This window comes from Haliotis cracherodii, unplaced genomic scaffold, assembly GCF_022045235.1.
Source record: "Haliotis cracherodii isolate W230 unplaced genomic scaffold, xgHalCrac1.p SCAF_17, whole genome shotgun sequence".
In the NCBI taxonomy this organism is placed as follows: Eukaryota; Metazoa; Mollusca; class Gastropoda; order Lepetellida; family Haliotidae; genus Haliotis; species Haliotis cracherodii.
The window spans coordinates 10,955,164-10,973,910 of record NW_027266272.1 but is presented as its reverse complement, the minus strand read 5'-3'; the positions used below and the strand labels follow the sequence as shown (position 1 = coordinate 10,973,910).

General features: G+C 38.5%; 1 protein-coding gene across 6 annotated transcripts in view; it reads right to left on the bottom strand.

Annotated features, from left to right (window-relative positions):
* The window catches only part of LOC139464887 (voltage-gated inwardly rectifying potassium channel KCNH6-like), a 228,704-nt gene that overhangs the window by 12,024 nt on the left and 197,933 nt on the right, over positions 1-18,747 (bottom strand). For 5 of the 6 annotated variants that reach the window (XM_071246458.1, XM_071246459.1, XM_071246461.1 and 2 more), the window contains 8 exons: positions 10,583-11,014; positions 9,619-10,021; positions 7,790-7,989; positions 7,084-7,171; positions 5,280-5,444; positions 4,729-4,922; positions 3,546-3,645; positions 2,778-2,813 (listed from right to left, as the gene is read on the bottom strand). In XM_071246458.1, the coding sequence (XP_071102559.1) occupies positions 2,778-2,813; positions 3,546-3,645; positions 4,729-4,922; positions 5,280-5,444; positions 7,084-7,171; positions 7,790-7,989; positions 9,619-10,021; positions 10,583-11,014 (1,618 nt within the window). The remainder of the gene's footprint in view (positions 1-2,777; positions 2,814-3,545; positions 3,646-4,728; positions 4,923-5,279; positions 5,445-7,083; positions 7,172-7,789; positions 7,990-9,618; positions 10,022-10,582; positions 11,015-18,747) is intronic. The other variant, XM_071246460.1, reaches the window with a different exon arrangement.

The window sequence follows — 18,747 nt, the reverse complement described above, 5'->3', positions numbered from 1 at the left end:
TATTGCACCTATTGGCATTGAAACACAGTGCTTAATAATATTGAAACATTGAACATAATGTCTCACACATTGAAACACTGTGATTATAACAATGAAGCATTCTGTATAACACATTGAAACACTGTGCCTATTGCAATTGAAGCACTGTCCTTATAACATTAAAACACTGTATCTAACACATTGAAACACTATGATTAATAACATTGAAGCACTGTATCTAACACATTGAAACACTGTGATTAATAACATTAAAGCACTGTGTCTAATACATTGAAACACCGTGATTAATAACATTGAAGCACTGTGTCTAACACATTGAAACACCATGCTGTTGCCATTGAAGCATTGTGCTTTATAACAGTGAAGCATTGTGTCTAATACAATGAATAACTGTAACTTATCCATTGAAGATAGGTTCACATGTCCATTACACATTGTTCCTACAGACATGAAAACATTATTCCAATTGACGCGGAAACATTGTACCTACTGCCAGTTGAGAACTGTTCCTATTGCCATTGAGGCAATGTACCTAATGTCACTGAAACATTGTACCTATTGCCAGTTGAGAACTGTTCCTATTGCCATTGAGGCAATGTACCTAATGTCACTGAAACATTGTACCTATTGCCAGTGAAGAACTGTTCCTATTGCCATTGAGGCAGTGTACCTAATGTCACTGAAACATTGTACCTATTGCCAGTTGAGAACTGTTCCTATTGCCATTGAGGCAATGTACCTAATGTCACTGAAACATTGTACCTATTGCCGGTTGAGAACTGTTCCTATTGCCATTGAGGCAATGTACCTAATGTCACTGAAACATTGTACCTATTGCCGGTTGAGAACTGTTCCTATTGCCATTGAGGCAATGTACCTAATGTCACTGAAACATTGTACCTATTGCCAGTTGAGAACTGTTCCTATTGCCATTGAGGCAATGTACCTAATGTCCCTGAAACATTGTACCTATTGCCAGTGAAGAACTGTTCCTATTGCCATTGAGGCAATGTACCTAATGTCATTGAAACATTGTACCTATTGCCATGGAGGCAATGTACCTAATGTCATTGAAACATTGTTTCAAAATATACCTAGATAAAGTTGGAGGAATGCATTGTGTGCCCATGAGAAAACCCAAAGTGATTTCGCACTCTTGTAAAAATGTTCTCTTTCACTTGACAGGGAAAGCAAATGTCTGGAGACTGATCACTGTTTCCAATTCAATCGGACAGTTGCGTTCATAATCACAGTACTTTTAATTAGTTTTCTTTCAAGACAAAATATTGAGAAACCTCTTGGCTTTCAAGTTTAAAAATTTCATCTAAGCACAGCTCAGTTTAAAGCCTACAAACAGTAACATGCTTGGGAAGCCCAATTTGCATAGTTTTGATTGTGAGAAAGTAATTGATCCTTAACAGATCTGTAAGTTCACAGTAACTACACTTTTAGGAAGATGCAACTGTTCTTCTTAATCAAAGGGGGATAACTCCTTGTAACCTAACCACATGCAGTTCACAGAACACATATAGGCAATACAGCAGTGCACAAGCTAGAACTACCACAGTTCATCACAACAGAGGCTGGCATTGCAGCTACAACACAGAACAGTAATGTACACTGAAACACCATAGAAACACAGTTATCACCAATTCAATGCTAGACACAACAATGTTGTATATCTTTGGTGCAATTCCAAATTTCAAAAGGCTTAAAAAGTGAAAGAAAAAACTTTTGGGGAAAACTTTTGAGCAGACAGCTTATGTTTGTGAACAAATGAAATGATTTTCTTAACTTGGTTTTACATGTGAAAAGACTGATTACAGACAAAAGCAGTGGTCATGTGACACTGAGGTAACCATGGAAACAAGAAGAAATTGTTCCGTATTACAGCGTTAATAATATAAGAAGCATGTGTCTGCTGAAACTGAACATTTGGTCTACTGGATACTTCTAATCATGTTTTTTTCTAAAAACCCAACTAGTTTCTGAGAAAGTGAGTAGGGTTTTACACCGCTTCTGGCAAGATTCCAGAAATATCACATTGACATAAGAAATGAGTTCCACAAATTTTATTCATGTGGGAAATCAAACTCAAGACTTGGCACGACAAGATGCTGACTTATAGACGAGAGTACCCCACCACTAGCAGTGTTACAGCTCATTCTATACCATCTAATATATACTATAAGATGCTAGAATGGTGAGTTCATATAGTGTTTCAGTATACCACGAAAGACATGTAAATCTGGGACCTCGAACTGAACCATGTCTAACCTCGTATTAACGCATTGTAAGATATGAAATGTGTATAATAGTATTTATTTTGAAATAGGCGGAGCTTGTGATGCATATCACAGAGACAGCAGCCATATCAGGTCTGCATCGCTCACAGAAGAGAAACGACACCAATGCACACAAACACAGCCTTCATTTTCAGCTGGGATAACTTTCAATTCAATAACTGTCCGAGTCCAATGTAAAAATAATTTCAGAAAGGACCAACTCACAATAATGTTGCACCTTTTTGAATACTGCTATTACTTTGGAGATGTACATACAAGGGATGTGTATCGAGACACCCCAACTATTATATTGCGTTCAAATTCTGACATGGTTGTGAATAATTTCATATTTATTTTCATCCCAGATAAACATTTGTTAGAGGGACATTGTCAAATTTATTCCACATCTCAGCTATTCAGGTTACCATGCCAACCTGTTGTGACAGTGTCCCTTTAATGAGATCCCTATCTGCATCTACATACACGACATACCTGACATTGCAACTACAGGAACATCGTCGTCAAAACCTGGAATAAACATTTCATGTAAACATACATGTATAATCTCCTTCATTGCCCTATATCTGACTTGATAACATCTGTAGTTTCTCCAATGGCCTCAGGGATGATTGCATGTTCTTATTTGCATTGAATGAGTATGGTTTTACGCCACTTTTAGCAATATTCCAGCAATATCACGGCAGGGGACACCAGAAATGGGTTTCACACATTGTACCCATGTCGGTAATAGAACCCGGGTCTTCGGTGTGACGTGCAAACGCTTTAACCACTAGGCTACCCGACCGCCCCTCTTATTTACATTACATTTACATTTCAATTACAAGGTTTGGTTTTTTCAACATTCATGATACTTTCACATAATGCTTGACACACCTATTCCATTCATTGGCTGTGACATCACCATTTGTGTGTACACTCACATGACATCACCATTTTGTGTGTTCACTAATTGCAACATCATGTTCTGTGTATAAACAAATCGTGACATCACCGTTTTGCATGTACACTAGTCATGAGATCATTGTTTCATCTGAACACTAATTGTAACATGTTTTGTGTGTACACTGATGACATCATCGACTCGCACATACACTAATTGTAACATCGCCTGGAAATCAAATGGAAGGAAACCAGAACACAGCCTATACAAAGCCTATGTTAGGAGTGATACCATCACAAGTAAACATAATAGTCATTGACTGATTGATACAAATGGAGTATTGTGTAAGCTCCACGCACCTTGTGAGTCTATTGATGCCCTGTATGGAGATGCTGCCCTGCACCATCGTTTTACGTGACGAGTCTTGTTCCTTCCATCGCTCCGTACAACAAGCTCCTCCTGGAAAAATACTCACAGAAATGATCCCATATATCTTTATTATCACAAAGATATTTGAAATTACAATCCAACTTTACACTTATTTTCTCCTGCTGACATGCCATACAGGCAAAATTATCTTGAGATTACTGTGTTCAAGATAACTGTGTTTAAGATAAAAAAAACATCCATAAAACTAATGATGCTCAATTTGACAATAATATCTCGAAAATCGCGAGTCGACAGGTCCAAGTGAAATTCTTTGCATAATATGTGTCCCCTGTCCTTGATACATAGATTTTGATGAAATTAACTCCTTTTTACTTTGGAGAAAAAATCACAAAAAATGAAGCTTCCAGCAGACGATGGGCCTAAATATGTGATACAGAATAAAAAGAGAGAGCTGATGTCACCTTAAAATATGAATTATTCCCTCCTCAGATTTCTTACTTTGACCAAAAAAAATATGTGATCCAATTTCATGACAATTTTTAATCAATCATTTTATTACTCTATATCAATTTAGTCTTGACAATTACAACTTATCTTCCACAAACTATTAACTGAAAGATAATAACATATGGCACATGGCAACAAAATCAAAATCTTAGTTTGCTGTTCCAATCAGAGGTTGTTGTGAATTCAAACCTCTTCTGACTAACCAATCAGAATCAAGTATTTTCCAAATTCATGGTAGAATAGTTTAATGCCGCATTCACTACTATATCATGTCGGCCTGCCAGTGATCAGGTTTGGACCAGGCAATCCAATGATTATTAGCATGAGCAACCATCTGGGTATGATGACGCACAATCAGCCCATCACAGAGCCTTGTCACCTGATCGGTGGATAGACACGCCCACTGGTCCGTTAGTCCGAGACTATGACAATCTGGACACACTAGTTATTTCTGCTGAAAATCTATTTATTAAATTAACCACAAGTCCGAAATGAGCTGCGGACTAGTTACCATGGTTACATAAGAGTATGGTGTCTACCCCTTGGAACCCCTTTTCTAATTGCTATTTCCGTAAACATTAGGTTCTGGGGATATTTTCTTTCCCCTCAGGATGCAGAATTCATCCGAAGCATGCCATGACTTACGTCTCTAAGGTCGAAGGTAATCTCAAGATTGTCAACAAAGTGGTCTGAAAACTCTGGGTACATATCGAGTATATCCAGTAGGTCGTCTCGATGAATCTTATGAAGATCACAATATGTCAAGGCACGGACATTACAACTCGACTTCCCCACTGTATCATGTTTACACAAATTCTCACCAAAGACGTCATCCTTCCCTGGAAACAAAAACATAAACGAACATCAATCTATGTAATCAGACGAGCAAAGGATGAAGTAGGATCCGGTGCCTTTTTGGCTGCCAGAAATGTCCAATCGAAAATAATGAAAAACCTTATGATATTAAAAAGAAACTCATCAGATATGTTCAAATATGACAGCTGGTTTTCTTTGTGAGTTTTGGATTTTGGATAATACGAATAGTCAATTGAACATTCTGCAGGATCAAATCGAAAATACTACTTTTTATATCTAATGTTCTACTATACCAATTACAAACTCCAACATCATCTCTGAGAATAGATCCTGAGATATTAAGTATCTGATGTTCAAGAGTGTCATCTATTATCACTTACCTAATATTGCTACCACGATATCATCTCTGAGAATCTCTATAGACCCCCGAGATATGAAGTATGATGCTGTCAACACATCGCCCCGATGTACAAGAGTGTCGCCCGGAGGAACATGTGTGGTTTTAAATTGCATTGACAGGGCTCTTAAACAACCCGGGCTGGCTCCTGCAACAAAACATTTGTTTAACTACCTTAAGTGAGTGAGTGAGTGAGTTTGGTTTAACTCTGTTTTGAAAATTACTGCAGTTATATCATATACCGTATTCGACGTAATAAGTGCCCTGCTCTAATAAGCGCCCACGGCGATATTTACTAATATATTGGCTAGTGAACAATCTCAATTAGCACCTCTTCCAATTGATTAATGTACACAAGAATTATTAATTTGTGTATAATATGCACTCGTATGTTATATGCACCCTTAATTATGGGTAATTAAATCCTGGAAAAATATATCTGTCGTATATAAACATTTCAGGCTGTCAGCATAAACCATGAAATTTAAGATCTTTCAACTCAAAATAATATTCTAATAAGAGCCCCCTATTTCTAATTTTGAGAGCGCCAAATACGGTATCAACTTATGTGGGATGAAATCCCTAAGTTATGCAGATTTTAGGGATTTATAACTTTGGTGAAACCGAAAAGCATGGGTAAGGCTGACATGATTAGGATGAGCTGGGATTCCAACCCATGAGGTAATAGGTTTCAGGTAAGCCTAATGGTAGACTTACACTTAGTCTCTGAAAATATATAATTCTGATAGAAACAAGAAACTACATCATTTAAATTGAAAAGGAGCCTCAGTGAGATGGGAGATTCAGAAGCTGTGGAAAATCTAGACTTGATTCATTTAGTACTATAGCATTACAGTAAAGGCTGGGTGAAAGGGAAAATAATATGGTTCGGGGACTGTGGGGCAAGCTAGCCTAATGGATGCACAAAATAGTGCGACTTAAGTACTTGGCCCACCCATGCCGTGAACAACTTGTAGCAGGAACAAGGGGATCTACTGGCAAATGGTATATGATAAATGGTGAGCGCCAAAGTTGGTTAAGGAGAAACCACAAGAACCAAACAGTGAGTGGAAGTTGTTTTTTTCACTCCACAGTCACATTCCAGCCATCAAGGTAGTCTGGACCAGGTCACCCCGTCACTGAAAATATGAGTCACAGTCCATGCCATCAGGGTACAATGACCCTTAATCAGCCACGCCATCGAGACTGACCACCCCTCCTCATCAGTCGGTGTATACAACTTGTTTGTTTGTTTGTTGTTTAACGCCGCACTCAGCAATATTCCAGCTATATGATGGCTGCCAGTAAATAATCAAGCCTGGACCAGACAATCCAGTGATTGACATCATGAGCATCAAATCTATGCAATTGGGATACGATGACATGCATCAACCACGTCAGTGAGCCTGACCACCCGATCCCCTTAGTCACCTCTGACGACAAGAACAGTCGCCTTTTACGGCAAGCATGGGTTACTGAAGATCTGTTCTACCCCTGATCTTCATGGGTCGTATACGACTTGCAAGTATGGGATACCTGGGATAAGTTCTATCCCTGAATTCCCACGGGTAATATGTTAGAGAACAAGTAAAGTGAAAAAAACTATTGCGAATTGGTAGTGAATCTAAATTTTCCTCGTTATATTTAGACACTTTCCAAGAGAAAAATTCACAATATTCGTAGAAAGTATTTAAATGCCCAAGTGAAAGTTCTGAAATCCCTCTCTCTGTAATTGGCTTCCAAGACCAACCTATTCAACTTTGTAGGAAAACTGAAGCAGGATTTACCTTTGAAAGCTGGGCAGTTGTTGAGTAGGTTCCTATTGAGGTGCAGACAGATATCTGCCTGGACACAGTCAGGGAAACTTTTCAATACCTGTAACAGATGGGAGGTGGAGTGAGTGAGTGAGTGAGTATGTGAGTGTTGTTTCATGCTGTAACAATATACCAATATATTGTTATTAAACAAGTGAGTCTTGACTAGTGCTTGGTAGCATGAGAAATGATCCATGTTATTTTGTTTGAGTGACACAGTGGTGTACAAATAATTAGGATAAACTAGTGCCACGGTACTGTAGCTCACCTGGATACATAGTTTACAGTGTAAAACGTCAACAAGGACTTAACAAAGGTTGCTGTCAGCGTTGATATTCAAACATTTTGAAACTAATCACGGAGGACAAAGTAACATATGTCAAAGTTCATCTCCTTCAGTCTAGCGATTTCAGAAGAGAAGTTTGCAGGGCCAAATATGCAGTTTGATCAAATTAATGAGTATGTTCAAAACAAGGTCAGAGGTCAGAGGTTATTTACAAAGAAAAGATCATTACGTGTTGAATACCACAACTAACTAAACAAAAATGAAAATATCATGATCATAGGTTCCTGGCTTGCCCAAGGGACACAACTCTGCACTGCGAAAGCTGTAGAATACAGGGCTACCCGTGCCCCCAAACAATGTTATGAAAATTGCACGCACAAGTTGGGTACTCACCATGTTCATGTCAATACCATTAGTATACGACCAAGCATGCTGGAAATATTCTTCTAATCTCTGCCGAAGTGGATTTGGAACTTGATGGAATCGGATAAATTCTTTGATTCGTAACATCTGCGTGTGATATCTGGCTGTGCCTGAGTATAACCGCTGAATGATGGCGGAAACATTACCGAAGATACTGGCGTACATCAGAGCTGCAACACACATTCAACATCACACTACAGTGTGAAAGCCTCAAAACAAGTGAACAAGATGCATGTGTATATATATACATGTATACATAGAGGCAGTGAGTTGCCAATGCCGTACATCTTCCAAAAGAAGTGCTATGATATAGAGAACATATCTGACTCTAAGGGTTAGCAGAATTTTATGCCAATTCAGCAATATTCCACCCATATCAAGACATGGTACATCAGGGATGGGCTTCACACCCAGTAGCCATGTGGGAATCTAACTCAGGCCTTTGGAGTGACAAGCTAATGTTTTAACCTCTTGGAAAACTACAAACCTGTCTGGACTCATGGAACATTTGAAAAAACACATACCGTATTCGACGTAATAAGCGCCCTGCTCTAATAAGCGCCCACGGTGATATTTGCTAACATATTGGCTCGTAAACAATCCCAATTAGCACCCTTTCCGATTGATCAATGTACACAATACTTATTTATTCGCGTATAATACGCACTTGTGTGTTATATGCACCCTTAATTATGGGCAATTAAATTCTGGAAAAATATATCTGTCGTATATAAACATTTCAGGCTGTCTGCATAAACCAAGAAATTTATCTTTCAACTCAACTTCCGACAAAATAATATTCTATTAAGAGCCCCCTATTTCTAATTTTGAGAGCGCCCTGGGCGCTTATTACGTCGAATACAGTATACATCTTTGAATCATTTACAGTACACATAAACACTCTCAACCATGAAACAAAATTTTCAACCACGCTATCCCTTTGTTTGAAGTTGTATGCACTTACAATACCCTTTGCCATTGCAAGTTGATGGTAAGTTTGTGGGCCTTTTGAGGTAAAAAATCAATAAATAATGTACTGAAGCAAGTATCTCTGCAACAGTTAACAAGTGAATTCCAGCTCATTTTTCCATAGAATGAATTCTCAATTGGGAGATGTATATAAGAAATTGTGAAATGGGTTCATAGCTTTCACTGACATGGATTTTTTTTATCAATTGTTGTCTTCGATTTTTCAAGAGTAACAGAGTATTGGCTAAATGGTCTCTGGTAAATTCATTTAAGTCCAAACTTGAAACTGAAAACAGAAAAACCTGTTGAATGTAAATGGGATTTCTGACAATGTTAAATGAGGAAGCCATGTATTTGTGTGGAGATGTGGGACGAAGGCAGCAGGACTAAAACAAACTTTCTTGAAAGATGTTTCTGAGTCCAAATGCTATGACACAGCACTACACTGAAGACAGGTTTGAGATAATGTGGACTATTCATCTTGACTTGCCCAGAGGTTCACATTCAACCCAAATCTGCAGTTAATGTCAGTAAAAATTTCCACATTGGAATTAAATGTTTCCCAATTCATGTTAACATAATTACAACATATATAATTATAACGCACTCAAATTGCATTTTCAGCTCCCTGGGGAGTGCACAACTTAGATAATATAAGTAAATCAACCCAAATCTGCAGTTAATGTCAGTAAAAATTTCTACATTGGAATTAAATGTTTCCCAATTCATGTTAACATAATTACAACATATATAATTATAACACACTCAAATTGCATTTTCAGCTCCCTGGGGAGTACACAACTTAGATAATATAAGTAAATCATACTCACATCCTATTAACATGATGAGTATAGAAAATATCTTCTCAGAGTTGGTATTCGGTGAAACGTTTCCAAACCCCACACTTGTTAGAGAGCTAAATGTAAAATACAGTGCTGTGATGTACTTGGACTTGATGGTGGGGCCACCACCAGTAGCATTCGCCGGGTAAAACTGATGGGTTTGTCGGGCTAGTTCGTCCAGCCACCCGATTTTAGGTTCGGGTAAATATGGCCGCTCAACATTCCCAATTGCATACCATATACAAGCCAGCCAATGAGCAATGAGAGCAAACGTTGCCATTAGCAACAACAAGACAGCAGCACCATATTCGGAGTATCTATCTAGCTTCCGGGCGACGCGTACAAGTCGTAACAACCGTGCTGTCTTTAGCAAGCCGATGAGGGTGGTGGTCTGAAATGAAGGTCAAAGCAGAGCTAGAGTGAGTGAGTGAGTGAGATGGATTTAACGCAGCTTTGAACAAGTGGACATGACAATGTGACAGTGTTCATAAGTATTAAACCATGGTTCTTTTGATCATACAATAACATACTTGTAAGTTAAACACTACTTGGCGATGACGACACTTTTTTCCCTATCCTTTATTTTATGATGATTTTATGACGCATCGAAGGCTAACAAATGTAGTCTACTGCTACGACGACATTGAAGAGAAATTATGTTGAATTGACAAAGACATAGTTATAAACATCAAGACAATATAGTTAATCTGTTTATGAACAGGAATATTAGTGACTTATAATGCATGTTAATAACGCATTACATATTACGCATATTACGTATGTTATTCTATACATTGAACGTATGTGTGATTTGGTAGCTTTCGCTGGACATGTTGGATGCTCTGAAATATGAGTTTTGGTCCAAAAATATTGTTTAGCTGCTTCTTACAGAGAAAAAATGCATGTTTTGATGTTTTGGTCAGACCCTCAGTTGGTGTGTGGAAAGGCTTACCTCATCGGTTTCGGACCCAAAAAGAAGGAGATCAAAAGGAATGGCAGCAACAACATCAATAAGGAACCATCCCTTGAAGTAATGCACTGCTATCTTCCCTGGGTGGCTCACCACTTCATCGTTCTTGTTCACATAAGTGGTACGGAAGTTTATAAGAATGTCGACGATAAACATTATATCAACTATGAGGTCAATAATGTTCAGAGGGCTGGAGTAACGTTCCTGCATTGTTTCACGCACACGGTTCTTCTTCTCCTCACCCAGCAGGAAGGCTGCGACGTAAGGGGTGAAGACGGCAGTGTAGATCACCAGCAGCAGGATGATCCAGTCCCACACCGCCTTGAACGCAGAGTAGTGGAGGATGGTGCAGCTGTGGATGCGTGGGGACTGTAGCTTGTATTCGGGCAACACCTCCGCTCCAAGAGACAACACCTGCAAGACAGAAGATGATATATATAATATCATGATAACATCTGTAACACAAGGCAATATATAAAATATTTCTGCTCCAAGAGAATACCCGTAACACAAGGCGATATATATAATATCTCCACTCCAAGAGATCACCTGTAACACAAGGCGATATACAAAACATCTCCACTCCAAGAGAACACCTGTAACACAAGGAGATATACAAAATATTTCTGCTCCATTAGAATACCCGTAACACAAGGTGATATATATAATATCTCCACTCCAAGAGATCATCTGTAACACAAGGCGATATACAAAATATTTCTGCTCCAGAGATCACCTGTAACACAAGGTGATATACAAAACATCTCCACTCCAAAAGAACACCTGTAACAGGGTGATATATACATGTAATATCTCCACTCCAAGAGAACACCTGTAACAGGGTGATATATGTAATATCTCCACTCCAAGAGAACACCTGTAACACAGGGCCAATACAAAATATCTCGATTCCAGAGAAGACGTGTAACAGGGCGATATACAAAACATCTCCACTCCAAGAGAACACCTGTAACAGGGTGATATATATAATATCTCCACTCCAAGAGAACACCTGTAACAGGGTGATATATATAATATCTCCAATCCAAGATAACACCTGTAACACAGGACCAATACAACAAATCTCCACTCCAAGAGAACACTGCAACCCAAAGGATGATACAAATAAGATAACATATCCAAGAGACATGGGATGATATACCAAATATCTCTGGTCCAAAAGAACACCTGCAACATAGGGTCATATACACAATATCTCTTCTTGAAGAGAACACCTGCAACATGGGATGATATACATAATATTTCCACTCTAAGAGAGAACATGTGCAACGCAGGATGATAAACAAAATACAACTATCTCCAAGGGATAACATAAATCAGACATATTCATGAATTACTGCAAAGACACAACACCTTCAATAAATGTATTTGGTCACACACCCTGGTAACAGGAGTCTGGAGATACAGTGATCTCTCGATATACTGCTGTCATTAGGGTCCAAGAAACTGACCCCCGCGTTCTAGGAAAGAGCGTTGTACAGATATTCCTTGCTGAGGTTCGCATTACGTAGTGATGGTAGTGAATGGAACAGTGGTGCAATTATTTCACAGTGGCATGGGACATGTAGATCTATGTAACACTGATTGTGGACGATGATTCAAACTGCATGCGTAAAAAAATAAAAATAATTTGTGTAAATTAATCAAAGTAGTCTGTATTATTTTATGACTGGATGGTATACATGTATTATCTAAATAAGTGTTGTTATATTTTAAGTTTTTCGGAAGAAAATTGGTCCGATCGCCGACCTACTCAAATCCTGGACTGCACACAGGTACAATCCTAGTCTCTAACAAAACTCAGAGTACTTGTGATACTTTAATACAGAAGGTTTAATTTGTCATTTATATCTCAGAATGTTTTAAATACCGTATTTGACGTAATAAGCGCCCAGGGCGCTCTCAAAATTAGGAACAGGGGGCTCTTATTAGAATAATATTTTGGTGAAAAAAACAGAGTTGAAAGATAAATTTTGTGGTTTATGCTGACAGCCTGAAATGTTTATGTACGACAGATATATTTTTCCAGAATTTGATTGCCCATAATTAAGGGTACATATAACAGACGAGTGCGTATTATACGCGAAAATATAAGTCTTGTGTACAGTGATCAATCGGAAGAGGTGCCAATTGGGATTGTTCACAAGCCAATATATTAGCAAATATTGCCGTGGGCGCTTATTACGTCGAATACGGTACATAGGGTTCAGGTATTTGAACCAATGTGGGGAATCAAACAGATCCCTCGGCATGATGAGCAAATGCTTTAACCACTAGGCTATCCTACACTACCTTCCCAGTAAGTACAGCAATGTTAACCTGTCTAAAAATAGGTGTGTTGTGCCACCAGTCATGATAGATGCACACACACACACACTGATTGCAGCAAATCTAATCAAGTCCATCTCCTCGTAACACAGGTCATTCATAGTAATCTCAACATGAATTATTAAAATCAAATTTCTTTCTTGGTAAAAGCGGATCATGAAGTACAAACCACTGGCTTGGTGCTGCTGACCAAATGACCAACGCCAAGTAGGTGACAAATTTTCATCCACAAATCAAGTTAGTTGATGAATCTTTCCTTATTAAGCCTCCCCAGCGTGAAGGATCAATAGGAAGGCCGACACTGTCTAACTCCAACAATCGGGCATTAAAAGAAACTTTGGCTTGAAGACAAGCATATATAATTCCACTGATACATATGTGAAGCAGGGTTTGATTTAAGTAAAGCAATCAACTCACAAGTTGTGCCACCTGAGGTTGAAACAAAGATGGTCCAGCGATGAATTCACTACCAGAAGGCTTTATTTCATCATGAGCGAGTGAACAGGGTTTAACACTGCTTTTAACAGTATTCCAGTTTTATCACAGAGTTTCAGCTTAATGTGGGAGGTAAACCCCAAGTGATGTAGGTCTTAGACGTTTACCACTTTGGTGAAACCCACCAGCACGGGTACGGCGGTTTCAAACATAGAAACATAATCGGGGCGAACCGGGATTCAAACCCTCAATTACAGTATTTCAAAATGTACAAATTACATAATGAGACCTTTGATAAGCATTTAACACGATGATGTGAGGACCTCTTTCTTTTTTTAAATATATAATCTGAAGACAAAAACCATTTTGGGGATAGGAACTTCTTTATTGCTTGTAATAGGCTACTCCTTGCCCCTTCATCAGGTAAATGTCATTTATTATTCAACTAACGAAGAGACAAGATGAACTCTGAACCGTAAGACAAACAATAAAACAGTTGTTATCCGCAAGAAGTTTCATGTCTTCAGATTATATATTTTTAAAAAAGAAAGAAGAATTATTATTATGTACATATTCAAAAAAAGAAATGCAGCAAAGAGGGTTTGGGCAATCCTGGCACAGTCAGGCTGGTTAGGCTCATCGTCAGCTCAGGGCCCTTGCCCCCTCTACACAGCCCAGACAGCGAATGGAACTTCTCCCAGGAAGCGCTGCCTAGTTAAACCCACCAAGAACTTTTTGGAAAATGTGAAGACACTGCAGTCTTCTGCATTACCCAGATTGTCAGAAGGACTGTATTCCTGGAAGCAAACCCAGGTACTCTCCCAATGTCAGTCAACAGATTGAGAGGTACCAAACCTGAGGCACCAAGAACAATGGGGAGTAGGACAACTTGGTACTTGGGATGCAAGCGTGACATTTTGAAAGCGAGGTCTGCATATTTGCCATGTTTTTCCTCAATCTTGTCAATTACATTAGTGTCCATGGATGGACATCTGTGTCATTACCACAAGCATGGCGAGGACGGTAATAAAATGATTGAGCCACTCCATCATGTCGCTTAAGATACTGTGTTTGTGCCAAAGCTGGGCTTCCACTGACAATGTGTAGGACTGTCTCATTAAATGCATTGCATAATGTACATTTCATGTTTACATTTTGACGCAAAATCACACATTGGCGGCTTTGAGTGGGAAGTGACTGGTCCTGAGCAGCAAACAAAAAGACTTCTGTTTCACTATAATTATTATTATTATTATTATTATAATTATTATTATTATCATTATCATCTTAATATTGTTATTGTTGTTGTTGTTATTGTTATTGTTATTGTTATTGTTATTATTATTATTATCTGAGAACATCTTGTCTAGAATGTTGGAGCAACATGGTTATCTGTGCTTCGCACAAACTGATTAGGTAAGTATTCAGGTGATGAAACATTTACACATGAACTGACAGTGAGTGTTGGAAAGTGAGTGATGGAAGGCCCTCTGCTATTTCTGCTAGCCATGGACCACTGGCCGCAGCTCATTCAACCATCTTGGAGAATGTTTTCATAACCTCCTGCGTTACAGGCTGGGGATTAGCTCCTGCTTGAAAACACACACATCATGTTTCCTACAATAAATGCCTTCACGTTTCTTTTTTATGCAGCTGTCTTCCCATTAGAACATTAGAAGCTGACATTTTGGGGTTTTTTTTTGGCTAACCAGCATCTTGTATCTTTTAACGAAATATGTTGATTCTAAGATCTGGCTTTCTTATTAACTAGGTTTGGTAGTTTGATCTTTCACATTTGGTATCTTCAACATAGCAACACTGCCAGTTATATATTAAACCTACTGATCAGAGGCTGATTTTCCAAATCTGCAGCAAGTGTCATATACGCGAACGATAAGCACTAATGTCTTAAATTGAAAGCAGAAAAATTACATTTTCAAAAATTTCACATGACAAATATAGATGGGTGATATAGAGAACAGCCTACTTGCAACTCAGAATCTGGGATTATCTGTTCCTCATACATTAATGTTAAAAGTTGCTTAGAAAACCTCAGAATTCACAAAATTCATTCACTCGGGACAGATAATGAATAATTCCTTGAAGCTCATCAGTTATTCCCAAAGTGAACAAAGTCTCTATTTCCTGTTTCCTACTTTAACTCCTATCATACTAACATATGCCACACTGCACTTCCAGTCACGAGGAGCACCTCCACATACCCATAGGATCATGTGGCAAACAGTGTCTACAGAAGTGAGGTATTTAACTGCAGATTTGATACTCATGTCAAGACGCCCATAGGATTATGTGGCACACAGTGTCTACAGAAGTGAGGTATTTAACTGCAGATTTGATACTCATGTCAAGACACCCATAGGATTATGTGGCACACAGTGTCTACAGAAGTGAGGTATTTAACTGTAGATTTGATACTCATGTCAAGACGCCAATAGGATCATGTGGCACACAGTGTCTATAGAAGTGAGGTATTTAACTGTACATTTGATACTCATGTCAAGACGCCCATAGGATCATGTGGCACACAGCGTCTACAGAAGTGAGGTATTTAACTGCAGATTTGATACTCATGTCAAGACACCCATAGGATTATGTGGCACACAGTGTCTACAGAAGTGAGGTATTTAACTGTAGATTTGATACTCATGTCAAGATGCCCATAGGATCATGTGGCACACAGTGTCTATAGAAGTGAGGTATTTAACTGTACATTTGATACTCATGTCAAGACGCCCATAGGATCATGTGGCACACAGCGTCTATAGAAGTGAGGTATTTAACTGTACATTTGATACTCATGTCAAGATGCCAATAGGATCATGTGGCACACAGTGTCTACAGAAGTGAGGTATTTAACTGTATATTTGATACTCATGTCAAGACGCCCATAGGATCATGTGGCACACAGTGTCTACAGAAGTGAGGTATTTAACTGTAGATTTGATACTCATGTCAAGACGCCAATAGGATCATGTGGCACACAGAGTCTACAGAAGTGAGGTATTTAACTGTAGATTTGATACTCATGTCAAGACGCCCATAGGATCATGTGGCACACAGTGTCTATAGAAGTGAGGTATTTAACTGTAGATTTGATACTCATGTCAAGACGCCAATAGGATCATGTGGCACACAGAGTCTACAGAAGTGAGGCATTTAATTGTAGATTTGAGACTCTTAATTCGATACATGAAGACAATGTCAAGATACCCATAGGATTGTATTGCTCAGAGTCTACAGAACAGAAGTGTGTTAATGTAGATTTGATACTCTCTATTTGATATTTTTCTATATTTTATGACAGTAGACCTGTAAATACAATGCAGTAATAGACTGGTGTTGATTTAATTAAAGGCAGATATTCTGCAGTCATTATGCAGGACTGGCTTATCTGGTGCTGTCTATGTAGCAGTGGTTCCCTCGTCATGCCAAAGGTCTAGGTTTGAACCCCATTTATGGTGTCCTCTGCCATAAGATTTGCAGGAATATTGCTGAAGTTGATGAAAAAAATGCTCATTGAATCAATGAAAAGAGTAAGAGCAACCCTTTTTTCTAGCCATCACAGGTAGCTACAACAGCATCGTGTGATCTCAGTGTCGTGTTAATAGGTCATTAATTAGTCAACCCACATTTACACCTTTCATGCTCTCATTGGCACAAATCCGTTTTCTCTTGATCACAGAGTAAGTGGAATGGTCTATTAAAGATTCATATGTGAAGCGAAATTTCTTTTATAAGGTTGGTTGGTTGGTTGGTTTGTTGTTTAACGCCGCACTCAGCAATGTTCCAGCTATATGACCGCTGTCTGTAAATAATCGAGTCTGGACCAGACAATCCAGTGATTGTCAGCATGAGCATCGATCCAAGCAATTGGGATCGATGACATGTATCAACCATGTCAGCGAGTCTGACCATCCGATCCCATAAGTCGCCTTTTACGACAAGCATAGTCTACCCTGGAATCTTCACGGGTCGGGGAGAAGTAGGGTTAGGATCTCTTATAAGGAATATGTGCCAAACATTTCCATAAACTCAATATTACAAAGTTACCAAATATATAGGTAACATGAAACCTAGCTCCATATGACATGCTAATGATATATTCTTTACAAAATCCAAAAATATTTTCACAAGTCATCCAAAAATTTCAATCTGGTAGAAAACGAGAGCGTAAATATTCAGTTGATAGAATGATCATTATCAGAAATGGTAAATCAGAACAGTTTTTGTAAAAAATAAAGAACATAATACCTCTACATCAACAACACAGTCCATGTTTCAGCATAGCACAGTTTGTACAACTTGCCTCGGTCCTGGAACAACACAACCTACAACTATCGTCTTACTCTATCTGAAACACAAACAACTTTTTCTGCTTGTTAACTTAATAAGAGACCTTTCCTGTTTGGCTGAAGCCAACTTCGGAACTGAGAATACAGTGAGACAGATCTTCCAACAATCCTCCAGATTGAGACTACAACCAGTCTGATCTTCTAACAATCCTTCAGATTGAGACTACAAACAGTCTGATCTAACAATCCTCCAGATTGAGACTACAACTAGATAGATCTTCCAACAATCCTTCAGATTGAGACTACAACCAGTCCGATCTTCCAACAATCCTTCAGATTGAGACTACAAACAATCCGATCTGCTAACAATCCTTCAGATTGAGACTACAACCAGTCCGATCTTCTAACAATCCTTCAGATTGAGACTACAACCAGTCTGATCTTCTAACAATCCTTTAGATTGAGACTACAAACAGTCTGATCTTCTAACAATCCTTCAGATTGAGACTACAACCAGTCTGATCTTCTAACAATCCTTCAGATTGAGACTACAACCAGTCTGATCTTCTAACAATCCTTCAGATTGAGACTACAACCAGTCTTATCTTCTAACAATCCTTCAGATTGAGAAAACAACCAGTCTGATCTTCTGACAATCCTTCAGATTGAGAAAACAACCAGTCTGATCTTCTAACAATCCAAGAATAATCTAATCTACTATTTGCAAATTTTCAGCTTGAGAATACAACCAGTCTGATCTTCTAACAATCCTACAGATTGAGACTACAACCAGTCTGATCTTCTAACAATCCTTCAGATTGAGAAAACAACCAGTCTGATCTTCTAACAATCCAAGAATAATCTAATCTACTATTTGCAAATTTTCAGATTGAGAATACAACCAGTCTGGTCTATTGAAACTCCTCTAAAATTGAGAATACAAGAAATCTGATCTACTATTCACAATCTTTCAGACCAACACATCTCTTAATTTTCTCCCAGAAAGTTTTCACAAACATTCAGTTGATATGAGGTAAGTAACTGGTAAAT